Raw genomic sequence first — 15,157 nt, forward strand, 5'->3', positions numbered from 1 at the left:
CAAAGAGCCGAGGACATTGGACTTCGAGGTACTTAAAATAATAAAATAAACTACATAATGCTATTGTATAAATTCTCAGAATAACCGCAATTTTGTAACATAACGAGTATTGTATTTTAACTTTTATTCATATTTTCAGATTGCCGAGGACTGCTTACCTGTCCGTGTAAATACATCACATACATCCAATAACATGTAAATACATCAAATAACATGTAAATAAACCATATATATTACTACAAAAATCGTTCTTATCATTATTAAAAATTGAGGTGCCGTTTTCGCCCGACACATAGATCTAGTAGCCGTTTTCGCCAGAGAAATCGGTGACGTTTTGCTAAAGGGGCCGTTTTAGCCTGCACCCTTTCAAAGTACTTTGCTGTCTTGGCACAGCGAGACGCGATCGTTCCGACGCAGTAGGAGCATGACAGTTAAAAAAAGCATGGTTTTCATTGGTTCATATATGTGTTAATATATGTGTGACCTTCCATAGGAGTTCACGTGCATATGTAATAAGCTAAATATGTGTCTGTGGTTTTCATTGGTTAATGTGAGTGACCTTTCATCAGAGGTCACTTGCATGTGTAATCAGCCGAATAGTACGCTACATAATCTCACATATGAGAGCTGAATATGTTGGATTAAGTTTTTGTTCTATACTTTAGGTGTTTATTCCAAGTTACCACCTTGTTATTGTAACCAGATATCCACACCATTCTTGGATTCTAAAGTAATGCATTTATTAAAACAGTTAGCCTATATAGCCTTCACCTTCATCGAACACGGCGGGATAACTGGTTGCAGTTATCGTTCGCGTAGTATCGCTGGAAGCACATGCGTCTCTCCGGCTCACCTGCAAATCAAATTTCTAGCGTAGCGCCTAGACACTTTGCCTTCTAAAGAGTTGGATTCGTTTTGTTGGATGTTATTGTATGCTGTTCTTGTTTGTTACTGTAACTTATTTTGCATACTATTATTCTTTTCAGCAACTGTTTTCTGCGTTTTCTCTCTCGTTTCAGGTCAGGACACTTTACATCTACAACGCAGTAATGGCGGTAAGAATTGTACCAGTATTAACTATATGCAGTGTTAAAGTACAGTTATATGGTTTACTGATATCCTATTCGCATTTCCTCGCAAAGGTTTATGTATTTAACTATGTTCAGACTCATAAGTAATATTATTTCATGTACATTGCGTTACTAGGCAGTCGCGCGTGACAGGTGGCGCCCAAAATTCATGGCGGCTACAAAACGTTTACTATTATTAAAGAACTACATATTTCAGATGTTATTCCAATTTATATGAGGTGTGGGTTCTGATGGAAACACAATTTGCAAACATTTGCTGCGTTTTTTGTCCTATCAGGCAAAAATGGGGTTTATTATGAATACCTATATGAATGTCAAATGTATCATTTTGTTTCATGTCATTAAAATAGGTCATAAGGCCTATGGATATAGGCTAAAGGCCTCCATAAACCTAAGCTTGTCATACCAAGCGACTTAGTGGACCCGGAAATCCATAAGGGTGTCATGATACACCTACTTCATGATACAATACTAATTGCCATGTTTGATTCACTACATGATACAATCGCATTATATTTTGTGTGAATTCTTCATGTTCCATACCACCCAACAGACAACAAAATGTCGTTGATGTCAAATGGTTTGTGTTTGTATGATTGGTTAATTTATTCCTACAGTATCATAGTATAACTGACATTAAATGAAAATATAGGTTGGTGTATCATATGGGTCATATTGTCCTGTAGCAATTTGAAATACATCGCTGAAATGTGACAGCCATAGTGATCATGGTTAGTTATTTGGTTTATTTGGTATCATCAATACCCCAAGGCATGGGTCTAGTATTGTCAGTCACTGTATTGTCTTGTCCGGACCTAGCTGCAGTGGGGCGGTCAGGTAGCCTAGAGGTTAAAGCGTTAGCTCGTCACGCCGAAGACCCGAGTTCTATTCCCGACATGGGTACAATGTGTGAAGCCCATTTCTGGTGTCCCCAGACGTGATATTGCTGGAATATTGCTAAAAGTGGCGTAAAACCTCACTCACTCACTCACTCACCTAACTGCAGTAAACGTATCTGTGCTGCCAGAGCAAGATAATTGTGTTTAGATTTCCACAAACCTATCTTCCTGTGCCATACCTTATTAATTTTCTAAATTTGTTTCAGAGTGGCATTGTCTCTGTTAGCGGACATCCTACGACACGGCCAGAGCTTGGTGGACCAAGTACTCTTTCAACTGTTATGATTGGACCATCTTGAGGTAAAGTAACGTTTTCCTTGTTTATTTGCATCTAACGTAAAACATTTTGCACAATTATTTCTATATTTTTAACCTGTATTACATTAAAAAAATAAATCCCAAAGTACCTGTTAACAAAAAAAACCATTCAGATTTAACATGTCATTAAGTTATAGTGGCCTTAGACTGCTGTTGTATCTTTAAAATTGTAATGACAACTCAAACTGCTATGGTTGAACATTGCGGGGCGGTTTTTTTCATTAAAAAAACATCAGTTAATATTCCGTGTCTGGAACACAAACCTCAGCAGTGAAATATTGCAATACTAGGATAAACCTGATAAAATAGAGTGCAGAGTTATTTCTCTTTACATCATGTTACATGAGCACTGATCTATTGCACATCTCCTGTTTGGATCATGGTGGCAGATTCTGAGGAGTTTGTGTGCTTGTTTTGCCATTTGCAAACTTGGCCAATGCAAATGTGAAATTTGCAGGAAAATCACTGGAGATAATGATTTAATATTTATATATTTACTGTATGCTAGGCATTGTTTTAGATAATGAGATTAATATTACTGTGTGTAATTGTCTCTTAAAAAAATAATCCTGAAATAGCAATCAGCTGTACATCCCACATTTTCTTCCTTATCTATCGGTTATTCACTTTAAAAAATACCCAAAATCATAACTGAGAAGAATTTGTAATGCTGTGATAGAAATACATTGTGTCTCTAACTCCTCATGTTCATTTTAAGGGGTCAGTAGAGTTAATGTAAATAATGGTGAGTTTAGTGCGATCTGCTGATCAGTTCACACCATCTTTCCTAGGCAAGGGAGTTAACTTACTTTAAAAGTCCAGCTTCCACCCTTGCCAAACTAGGCTGGAAATTCTAAGTTATGTTTTGGCTGGACTACGAGTCTATGCATAGTCCAATCAAAATTGCATTACAAAATCGACATGTGGTTTGTAAACTGCTGTTAAGATTGCTGTTTGGGAGGGACATAGAAGGGCCATAACTCTTAAAAGCAAATTCCAGCCTAGTTTGGCAAGAATGGAAACTGGGCTTTTATAGTCCGTTAACTCAAAAAGATGAGTTCAATCACGATTTTGCCGAAATTAATATAAACAATATTTAATGATATCTTCGATTAAGTTAATATAATAGATTACAAACAAACTACTGTCACAAGCCTAATTATAAACATAATGCTGAGTGTTGCGTTGAGACAAAAACATGACATGATTCAATTCTATATACATATGATTATTTTTCAATTTGCAGATCCTGTATTGGAGACTCTAAATAAATGTAACAGAGCCATGCTTTTCTCTGCTATGATGGATTCAGACCTTTTTAACAGCGGCTTTGTCTCCAAAACCCGTAGACAACTCCCTGAAATGGAAAGAAAAGTCTTAGACCTAGCTGCGGCCACAGATATTGTACAAGGCATTTTCTACTCCATTGCCTTTACACAGGGAAGTCAGATGTTTGTGTCCTATTTTAAAAGTGGGTGCTTCTCTGGAATCAGGCCATCCATTTCCAATGTTCTTCAGGAATCGGATTCAACAGTCACTCAACTTTTACCATATAGGTGATGTTGTTAAGTATTAGTAATGTCTGTCCTTTAATACAGTTATCATAGTATGGATTCATACCAATTTCATGAAGTCAGAAAATTATTATTATCTATCTGTATAGCATTTAGCAGTCTGCAACTTTAGCCACTAGTTGGAAGCCCAAGGCTAGTAAAATTCTGTTTGGTCTATTAAACGCAGTTAAGAATAGTCCATATAACAACACTACCCCATTCATTCTACTGAAAATGATCCTAAGAGCCGAGTTCAGACTAGTACCAGTAGTAGTCTTGGCAGATTTTGGAGACTGATTATGTGTTACTTTACTAGCCTATATAGCATGAGTGGTGCAGCCCTGAATATAGTACATTTATGAATTATGCACATTATATCTTTTTTGTCCTAAGAATACTCACCCACAAAGACTTGAACAAGAAAGTTCTACAGCAGCAAAAGGCAGCACTCTCTCGAAGCAAAAGCCATGTGAAACAGAATGGGCATACTGATGGTAATGTATATAGATAAATATATTGTGCTGTAAAAGGTAGCTCAAAATGGGCCATTGTTTGACAGTTTCCTTCCTACATGCCATGGTTGGTTATCAACAATCTGAAATTTCAGTTCAAGCATTTTAAATGGCATGTTGACAATCTTTGATATACTGGAAGCATTTTATTAAGCATTGTAATTTGGTACAAATTCTCAATTTGAATTTAATTCTGGTTCCTTTGTCAGCCAGTGTTCCATGTATGAATCAATTTGTATTTTATTGGACATATATGTGCAGTAATGATATAAGTTGTTTGGAAACCTCTGTTACCTTTGTTGCATTTTCTTGTTCACCGAGTAAAACCTTTTTGATCAGTATATTTTGAGTCTACGAGCCCAAACTTGGTTCTTAGCATCATATTCAGTATATTTTAGTGTTATCATATGGCATTACTAGACCAAAGAGACTTTTAATAAACCTGGGCTTCCGAATGTGGCTAAAGTCTCAGACTGATTGTTCCTAAAATTAACCATATGGCTGCCACTAATCTTAAAGTCCATAGATAATTGAAAATCCTAAAACACAACCTGTTTTTTTTTAATCCAAAAGTAGTTAATTGCAATCATTGTCTTTTCGTTTGTTAAATGCTGCATTCACCAATATTACAACTACCAGTTTATAATGGCAGCTGTAAATAATAAACAAAATTGAAATCCTCAGTGGCTGACAAATCTGAAATATATCTACTAGCCACAGGACAAGGCATGTCTACATTCACTTGTGCTGATATTATGTTTATATTTGTCCACAAAAATTCTGAAAACCTTCATTGAAGGAAATAAATGATTTTGGCTCAGTAAATGCATCTGCCACTGAATAAGTACTTGGAGCATATTTGGTTGTCCAAGTATAGAATTCTACATACCACTGCTCGAGTCCTGTAGTCCTTTGCAGTACTGCCCATTAGTTAAGGTATTATACGTACCAGTAGAAATTTACCCTTTTTAAGGGTTCTGCTGTATGTTATCATTATAAGGACAAGTGTACTAAAACTGCTAGTTTCTATTGCTGGTATGGCACTCCAATGTGTCAAGCCCTGAGTAATCTGTGGAGTAGCTGTATTGAACTCAAAGTATGTTGACATTCATCATGTTCATCTCTTATTATGCACATACCACTACCTTAACAGCAGTTGTTATGATTGCATACTTTTGATTTTCTTTGTAAGTATGTTTATTTTCATTGTGATCATAGTCATAGTTGCTCACATTTAATGATATACCCAGTAGTTTGCTTTTGGCAGTTACATCTTATATTAGTCTAATTTCCATACGTTCCATGACTATGTTATGTTTTATTTCTGTTATCTAAAGACCACAGTGGACAATACATTTTCTACGAAATGTTATTCTCATTTGGGGCCATCTATGTCAAATAATTTATATGAATTTATACATGAGAGGACAAGTATTGAAAAAGTAATTATTGTATATACCAACTTAGTTTGGAAAAATAGCAATAACATTATTGTAATGTTTGATTAGGTTTGTTTAAGGCATCATCAGGTTTTTTCATTGTTTGTAATTTTCATGGGTTTCTTTCAGCCTTGTGTTTCTTTAAGTATAAACATAATAAAGTATAGTTGGCCATGAATATAAGAAGAACAAATTAGACTTTTTAAAAACTTTTGTAGTTAATCAGCATGATCAGAGCAATGTTGTTGTTTTTCAGGACCCAAGAGACAATGCTACAGCCAGTATTTCAACAGCAGATGGAGTATATGCAAAGTAGTGTTTGATAAGTTGTCCATTCTTGCACAGTCTGAAGACATATCCAACAAGCTTCAGGTATCATCTGTGATTTTCAACTGTGTCAAGAAGAATGCAGATGAAAATCACATCCATGATAGGTAAACTTTATATACACGTTCCATAGTTACAGTATAAATGTTTTTATCTTGGCAGTGCCATTATCACTCTCATTTCACAAATGCTAAACTTTGATAGGCCATCATTATCGGCCGACCTGTTATGGGCTATGGAACAGAATAATAACAGAAGAGAATGTTTGGAAATAAAAGGCCAGGTGTGGAAGGCGGCGACTGGCGCTAGACCGAGCAAAGGGAGATAACTCCGAGCAGCGAAACCATGTGCTCTCCACTGTACAGCAGACGAGCTATATGCATTTGTGTCCACCCATGGAAACATGAGGGCTGGAATGGGCTCCCACTGTACAAGCAGGCAACCGAGCATACAAGCGAAACCTTATCAGGCCAGAGCCCGTCCAAACCTTGCCACACCTAACGGTATTTATTGATATAAAGCGATAATCAGCAACAACAACATGAACAACATTCATAAGGTTTTTACATTTTGCTGCTATGTACATGAAGGTGTGACAAGAGCGAGGGAAGGGAGGGTGGGTATTTTTTATGAAGGTGTATACTGGTGTACTGAAGCGGTTAAAGATGGCGATGTGAGTGTTTTTGAAATGACGTAATAAATATGACGTCACTTGAGAAACAAACAAAGACGATAACAAGGAGAAGAATTTGTTTGGCAACAAGGCCACGTGTTATGGTTGTGGTTATTTCGTATCACAAATTGGAGGGTGATAATTATTGCGGAGTCACCGAATGTATCATTATATTATGATTATAACTTAGAGTGATTATGTAAACTTGAATATGCTTGTGTATGAACAGATGAGTATGCGCCTATGTGTCCATGTGGCCGAAAGGGAATACACGATGTACACAGACTACTTGGATATGCCTGGAATTACATTATGATTAGATCTATAAGTTAAGGTAGATTTATCAGGCGGGCCAATAACACCATTTAGCTAAATATTGCTAAATGACATTATGCATCCTCCTCCTGTTATGAATGTAACCAAATAGTCAATAAACAAAAGTCAGTGTTTGTTTTTAGCTACCTGACTGATATTATCAAGTTTCATTTACCACAAAGTTTGCTTATTTACAAACCGTCCCAATCTTGCTCACTCACTACTCCCTTCTTGGGGTGAAACTGCACATTGGTGCATCGATGCATCGTGATTTTTTTGTATCAATACAAGACGATATCGATGATGACATCCAGCATTTTTGTCAGTCAACTATCGCGAAATGTGTTGTAATTAGGGTTTCAAGTTCACTAATTAAACTAACCGCTGCAAAACATGTCTACAGCTATCTTTACCTTTTTATAGTCAAGAAGTTTCCACATGATTTGACGTAAATATGCACATTGCAATACGTATTGTACATGTATCATGATCTTGCTGTTGTGTGTCACTGTACTCCCTTCACCTATGATAGTAACACATTTATTTGACTATTTTAACAGGCCTCTACACATATTTGGGCTTCATGACACTGATACACTTTTGCAAGTTCTAAAGGATCACAGAATCCATGGAAACCACGTTGTAGATGACCCTGTGGACTTCAGCAGCTTGAAAAAAGAAATAAAACCAAAAAGTGTTGAAGAAGAGTTCCACATTTTGTCATCAGTATCAAACTATCACTGGGACAATGACCAAAAAGCGAGCTACATGCAGTACTTTTCTACATACAATGAAGACACAAGGAAGTACCCTACCTCTTTAAGAAATAAAATCATATTTCACTTCTGAATTGGATGTCAAGAAAAGTATAGACAAAGTGTGAAGATGCTTTCTGCTCAACATGCTCAGGGAAACAGTGAAAACTGCACTCACTCATCATCGCTGTTTGACAACTTCTCAACACGTCTCATTGAAGGTGGCACTATTCTCTGGCAGTCTCATTCCTTTACAAAGGATGTGTTGATTATGAGTGACTATTGTCCTGAAAGTGGAAAGTTCAAGCCCCAGTCATACTGCAAAGTGACAATGCTTCATGAGGAGGAGGATACAACACATGTCCAGTGTTCTTGTTCTGTTTACAAGATGTCATGTTAATGAAAGTTACATTGAAAATGACAGCACAGAAGAAACATCTAGACACATCAGGTGTTACATGCATGCATGCCCGATTTGTGAAAGAGTATTTACTGCAAGATTATCACAATCTCTTCAATTCAGAATTTCAACCTGAATCTGACAAAGATAAAAAGTTAAGGGATTCAATGTTAGTGCAAAATCAGGAAATAGTGCTGGTTGCAGAATCTCCTCGTGTAACCAAATATACAGTCAAAGGAAGAAATGAAAGTGTTGAATTTGTACATGTCAACAATGATACCTGGACTATTTCATGTCAATCAGGACTTTGTTCGGTTGGAAAATCTAAAACTGTAAAGAACTTAGAGGGATCCCAAAGGATCTGTCCACATTTATTGTCAATGAAAGAAAACCAACAACTCTGGATTCCTTCACATCAACTGAGAGCACTTCTACCCCGGTACATTCACTGAAAAGGTATGTTAAACCATGCAACAAAACCTTCGTTTGTATCTTATAATGAAAAGTACATGTAGGTATCAGGTCATGAGTTTTCCGCCTGTCCTGGCTTTGTTATCAGCAAAATCTGAATCAAAGTCACTTTAAGATGTAATACCTATACATAGGGGTGGCTACTGGGTGTTATTTTCACTATTGTAGTTGTATTGTAATAGTAGCCCACACTATCATGACTATTGCAATAGTATTGTGATAGCAGTAAACCAACTTTAATGCTATAACTAATTGAAACTACCATATTCGACGTGATAAGCGCCCACGCCGATATTTTCTAAGATATTGGCTAGTGAACAATCCCAATTAGCACCCCTTCTGATTGATCAATGTACACAAGACTTATTTATTCACATATAATATGCACTCGTGTGTTATATGCACCGTAAATAATGGGGAATTAAATTCTGGAAAAATATATCTGTCGTACATAAACATTTCACGCTGTCAGCATGGTCAGCGTAAACCACGAAATTTATCTTTCAACTCTTCTTTTTTTTTCACCAAAATAATGTTCTAATAAGAGCCCCCTATTTCTAATTTTGAGAGTGCCTAGGGTGCTTATTACGTCGAATACGGTATTAATTTTTATGCATACTATTAACATTACCAAGGTTTCCTGTCGATATAGGGCAAATAATTGCAATAGTTTTATAGTTTGATATACCAGTACCGGTATTGTAAAATTACTATCGTAATTGGCTCATTATTTACTGATTGATAGATTTTTGTGGTTTGTTGTTAAATTCACATCTGATGCATCCATTCTTCTTAGTATTAATAAACATAATATGTCAAATACTGATAAATACTGTTCAGGAACATATGGTTGAAAAAAGGCACATTTCTTTTCACTCAGTCAAAATTGCTGATTTTATCCTTGGAATTGTTTCCTTTTAACATGTTCATAAAACTTTAGATCAGGTTTATATTTCTACACTTTTTGTTATTGCTAATGTTTGCACTTTCATCACCAGTCAAACTTCAATGTCGACACTGGCTTCTGGGACTTTGGATCACTGAGTAAACATCCCAACTCCTCAGAGTTGCCCAAAATATAGGGAGTAAGTAGTATCTTTATCTTTAATCGCTCTGCTGTGTGAACTATTTGTGTATAGATTTCATATAGTCTGACAAAAAAACACTGCAATGGAACTATCTAAATTCAAATGTAAGCTATTGAAGTCAATGCTTATTACTCATGTTTCCTAACATTAAAACATGTTAAGTGCACATTGTTTCCTCCACTGCTCTTTGTTAAAATGTTCCGTATAATATTGTATTTTAAGGGATTAATTAGGACATATCTTGTTGTATTTCAGAAATATCCACTTGCATGAAAAATGGTGCTTTCAGCACCAAACAGATGAATCTGGTTTTGTCAGTATTATCTTGCTTTGTCCTGCACTACCAGAAAACTGTTCATGTGGGGTATGTATGAATTACCAAGCACAGTATGTCCAGTTTGCTTTGTCGCTGATAGCCATAGGGACTGGAGGGATTTATCCACACCTGCTCATATTGACTTGAATGCCATATATGTATAATGTTATGATGGATCATAAATTAAGTAATTTTAGAAAAATGCTAATTTTTAACCAAACGATTAAATAAATCCTAATTTGCCTGCCAGAGGCACATGGTTAAGAATCAGCTTAAAAAACTACCCGACAGTTGCAGGTCATTTTGACTTTTTGTAACCTTATCAAACAGAACTTTGTTACCAAAAAGTCACTCTGACAGCCTTTGCTTTCAGTTCATGTCTGATGTTGTCCAATCACAAGATGTTGGCATACCATATTCGACGTAATAAGCGCCCGGGGCGCTCTCAAAATTAGAAATAGGGGGCTCTTATTAGAATATTATTTTGATGGAAAAAAACATAGTTGAAAGATAAATTTCGTTGTTTATGCTGACAGCCTGAAATGATTATGTACGACAGATATATTTTTCCAGATTTTAATTGCCCATAAATAAGGGTGCATATAACATGTGTGTGCGTATTATACCGAATAAATAAGTCTTGTGTACATTGATCAATCGGAAGGGATGCAAATTGGGCTTGTTCACTAGCCAATATATCAGCAAATATCGCCGTGGGCGCTTATTAGAGCGGGGCGCTTATTACGTCGAATACGGTATATATATTTTAGATCCATTTACAAGATTAAGGATGACTGGAAGAATGTATACTGTAGGGGTCAGATAATGCTCAAAATGTACTCAGGACAATCCATGAATTTACAGGTCCAATTCATATGTTACCACTGGTCCTTGTTGCTTTTTCAATCATGCACCAAGCTTTAATCTTTTTTCAGTGCACCTTCCATGATGTACAAACACCAGATGGCATTAACCTACTACAGCAGCACAGCACGAAAACAACTTTACACCCGACTAGCCCCTATTATGGCAACTGTTTGCTGTGTCATACAGAGGAAGAGGACAGTATTCATTTTTGGAGGAAGAAACCACCATTGTTGATGAACTGTCATGACTTTTTGTATAGAATTACAAGCTTTTCAAGTGACAGTGTCACATTCACTGGTTACTGCAAAGAAATGGATCGTATGTACAAGTCAAGACACAATGAATCCAGTTTTATGTCTCAGAGTACATTTAACAACTGTTTTATTCTCCTGGAAAGCTAATATGAAGATTGACTTCAGGAAGATTGGAGATCCATTCTGTAAATCTTCCGAAGTACTTGCATGTGATGGAACCAGTCAGTTTTAGAGATGTCAAACTTATTCGGCCCGAAATAAATAATCTTTTGCAGAGTTCTTACACATCACAATTTGCAGCTGAAATACATGTACATTAATTTCATAGTGTACCTTGCAGACTATGCAAAGAACTTGCTTACACATTTACCTGCTTACCAGGATGCACATAGCATCCCTAAATCTTACAATCCAGAAAGTGGCGTGGCATATCGTTTTACCGAAAGTGGAGAACAGGTTAGAAAACTCCCTATCTACAACATAAACAAGATCAGCAAAACTAAAATTTATGATGACCTACCAGCAGCAGATGAAAGATGTAACAAAGACTTCCCTAGAGTCAGCACAAGTGGACACAGTAGTTTGTTTTTCTGGTTTTTACCCATTCATGGTCATTGTCTTGGGTTCCACATAATTCCTGAAAGCGAAGGCAGAAAAGATCCGTTTGCTTCCATGTTCAGGTACCTGCCTGAACCACCGACACATGTACTTTATGACTTTGCTTGTTCACTTTCTGAATACTGCTTGAATAGAGAACCTTCATTCTTTAAAGACACTTGATTCTTCCATGATTATTTCCATGGTTGTACGCATGTGTGTGGCGACGCTTTCAAGTCTTCAGTGTTTGAAAATGTGGGTGTCAACACGGAAATCTGTGAGCAGTTCAATTCGTTCCTTACAAAATATCAAAGCAACTTCAACTCATTTGAGCCAGAGCAAGTTTTGTTTTCTTCTCCTTCTGGAGCAATCAAAATGGAATTAGAGAAAAACCGAAATGTTTTATCAACGATTGCAAGTTGCTTTAGATGGTTCAAAGTAAAATGTGATGAATAGTACTCACTAACATCAATGTTGCATGATACCGGTGATGTAGGACTGGTTTTAGGACTGTATATTAACGTCGTTCAAGCCCAACTAGGTTACTCAGTGCATGAGAGGTTTTTCTAGGTACTCAGATGTTTCAAATCAAACTGACACTTTGTTCTGTAATACTCTGCTGTAGATGAATGATATTTTTCCAGTTATATCTATGTTGTCATACTGCTTTCCTCAAACTTTTTACATTTATGGTTTATTTGGTTGTAGTTTGAACAGTGAAATGAGTCATACATAGATTTGTTTATTTGCTTTAATGTTAGTCTTAATAAAAAGATAAAACTTACAAAATGTGTTTATTTATTTTGTTGAGAACACATATTACCTATCTGTGTAACAAAAGTATTCATTCAACAATAATACCACCAGTCATATACTAAAGAATCTTGCAACAATACAGCACACAAACAACTTCAAACAAGTAAAAAGTAATTGAGTTATTACATGATACTCAATGAATATATTAAAAAATGCTTCTTAACAAAGCTAATTATAGGCACATGCGCGTATGGTGTTATGTCATACATGATATTAACCCCATTTGAATACTGTAGACGTTATGGTTCGCCAACATACCCGCATCAGGAAGAGCTAGGGTTAGGTTATATATGTCAAGTCTGATGCCGCCACAGATATGTAAACGCCCTATTTGGGTTAAGGTTTCTACCCAATATATGCCTGACAGTGATTTACAACTGGGTTATTCCTAAATACAGACGCTGATGTTCTCGTATCTCAACATAAACATGAATCATGAGGTGCTAGGGTGAGGTTTTCTACCCAATATATGTCCGGCACTGATGTAAAACTGGATTATTCTTGAATCAGGCGCAGATGTTTTCTTATCTCAACAGAAACATGAATGGTAAGGTGCTAGGGTTAGGGTTTCTACCCATTATGTGTCCGACAGTGATGTAAAAGTGGGTTATTCCTGATACAGACGATGATGTTATGAAATCTCAACAGAAACATAAATGATAAGGTGCTAGGGTAAAGGTTTCTACACAATATATGTCCGACAGTGATGTAAAACTCGATTATCCTTGAATCAGACGCAGATGTCACGAAATTTCAACAGAAACATGAATGATAAGGTGCTAGGGTTAGGGTTTCTACCCAATATATGTCCGGCACTGATGTAAAACTGGATTATTCTTGAATCAGACGCAGATGTCACGAAATCTCAACAGAAACATAAATGATAAGGTGCTAGGGTTAGGGTTTCTACTCAATATATGTCCGACAGTGATGTAAAAGTGGATTATTCTTGAATCAGGCGCAGATGTTTTCGTATCTCAACAGAAACACGAATTATAAGGTGCTAGGGTTAGGGTTTCTACTCAATATATGTCCGACAGTGATGTAAAAGTGGGTTATTCCTGATACAGACGCACATGTTATGAAATCTCAACAGAAACATGAATGGTAAGGTTCTAGGGTTAGGGTTTCTACCCAGTATATGCCCGACAGTGATGTAAAAGTGGGTTATTCCTGATACAGACGCTGATGTTATGAAATCTCAACAGAAACATAAATGATAAGGTGCTAGGGTTAAGGTTTCTACACAATATATGTCCGACAGTGATATAAAACTGGATTATCCTTGAATCAGGCGCAGATGTCACGAAATCTCAACAGAAACATGAATGATAAGGTTCTAGGGTTAAGGTTGCTACTCAATATATGTCCGACAGTGATGTAAAACTGGGTTATTCACGATACAGACGCTGCTATCACGAAATCTCAACATAAACACGAATGATAAGGTGCTAGGGTTAGGGTATCTACCAAATATATGTCCGACAGTGATGTAAAACTGGGTTTTTCCCGATACAGACGCTGCTATCACGAAATCTCAACAGAAACATGAATGATAAGGTGCTTGGGTTAGGGTTTCTACACATTATATGTCCGATAGTGATGTAAAAGTGGGTTATTCCTGATACAGACGCTGATGTTATGAAATCTCAGCAGAAACATAAATGATAAGGTGCTAGGGTTAAGGTTTCTACACAATATATGTCCGACAGTGATGTAAAACTGGATTATCCTTGAATCAGGCGCAGATGTCACGAAATCTTAACAGAAACATAAATGATAAGGTTCTAGGGTTAGGGTTTCTACTCAATATATGTCCGACAGTGATGTAAAACTGGATTATTCTTGAACCAGGCGCAGATGTTTTCGTATCTCAACAGAAACATGAATGATCAGGTGCTAGGGTTAGGGTTTCTACTCAGTATATGCCCGACAGTGATGTAAAACTAGATTATCCTTGAATCAGACGCAGATGTCACGAAATCTCAACAGAAACATGAATGATAAGGTGCTAGGGTTAGGGTCTCTACCCATTATATGTCCGACAGTGATGTAAAAGTGGGTTATTCCTGATACAGACGCTGATGTTATGAAATCTCAACAGAAACATAAATGATAAGGTGCTAGGGTTAAGGTTTCTACACAATATATGTCCGACAGTGATGTAAAACTGGATTATCCTTGAATCAGGCGCAGATGTCACGAAATCTCAACAGAAACATGAATGATAAGGTTCTAGGGTTAGGGTTTCTACTCAATATATGTCCGACAGTGATGTAAAACTGGATTATTCTTGAACCAGGCGCAGATGTTTTCGTATCTCAACAGAAACATGAATCATGAGGTGCTAGGGTTAGGGTTTCTACTCAGTATATGCCCGACAGTGATGTAAAACTGGATTATCCTTGAATCAGACGCAGATGTCACGAAATCTCAACAGAAACATGAATGATAAGCTTCTAGGGT

At 36.7% G+C, this 15,157-nt stretch overlaps 1 protein-coding gene across 2 annotated transcripts; it reads left to right on the forward strand.

Moving 5' to 3' along the window:
• The first annotated feature begins 420 nt into the window (after positions 1-420).
• LOC124122690 lies at positions 421-12,659 on the forward strand. 2 transcript variants are annotated; one of them, XR_007220559.1, is made up of 9 exons: positions 421-1,055; positions 2,197-2,290; positions 3,555-3,864; positions 4,255-4,355; positions 6,069-6,246; positions 7,688-8,738; positions 9,752-9,838; positions 10,097-10,205; positions 11,093-12,659. XR_007220559.1 is itself a non-coding variant. In XM_048394965.1 (5 exons), the coding sequence occupies exons 1-4, from the start codon at positions 3,533-3,535 to the stop codon at positions 7,974-7,976; spliced, it is 900 nt and encodes a 299-aa protein (XP_048250922.1). In that variant the 5' UTR covers positions 3,517-3,532; the 3' UTR covers positions 7,977-8,738; positions 11,093-12,659. The 2 variants fall into 2 exon arrangements, 1 of the variants encoding a protein (XP_048250922.1); XM_048394965.1 differs by lacking the exons at positions 421-1,055; positions 2,197-2,290; positions 9,752-9,838; positions 10,097-10,205 and having other exon boundaries at positions 3,517-3,864.
• The last annotated feature ends 2,498 nt before the right edge of the window (positions 12,660-15,157 follow it).

The sequence above is a fragment of the Haliotis rufescens genome, unplaced genomic scaffold (genome assembly GCF_023055435.1).
Source record: "Haliotis rufescens isolate VD_foot unplaced genomic scaffold, xgHalRufe1.0.p SCAF_135, whole genome shotgun sequence".
NCBI lineage: Eukaryota > Metazoa > Mollusca > Gastropoda > Lepetellida > Haliotidae > Haliotis > Haliotis rufescens.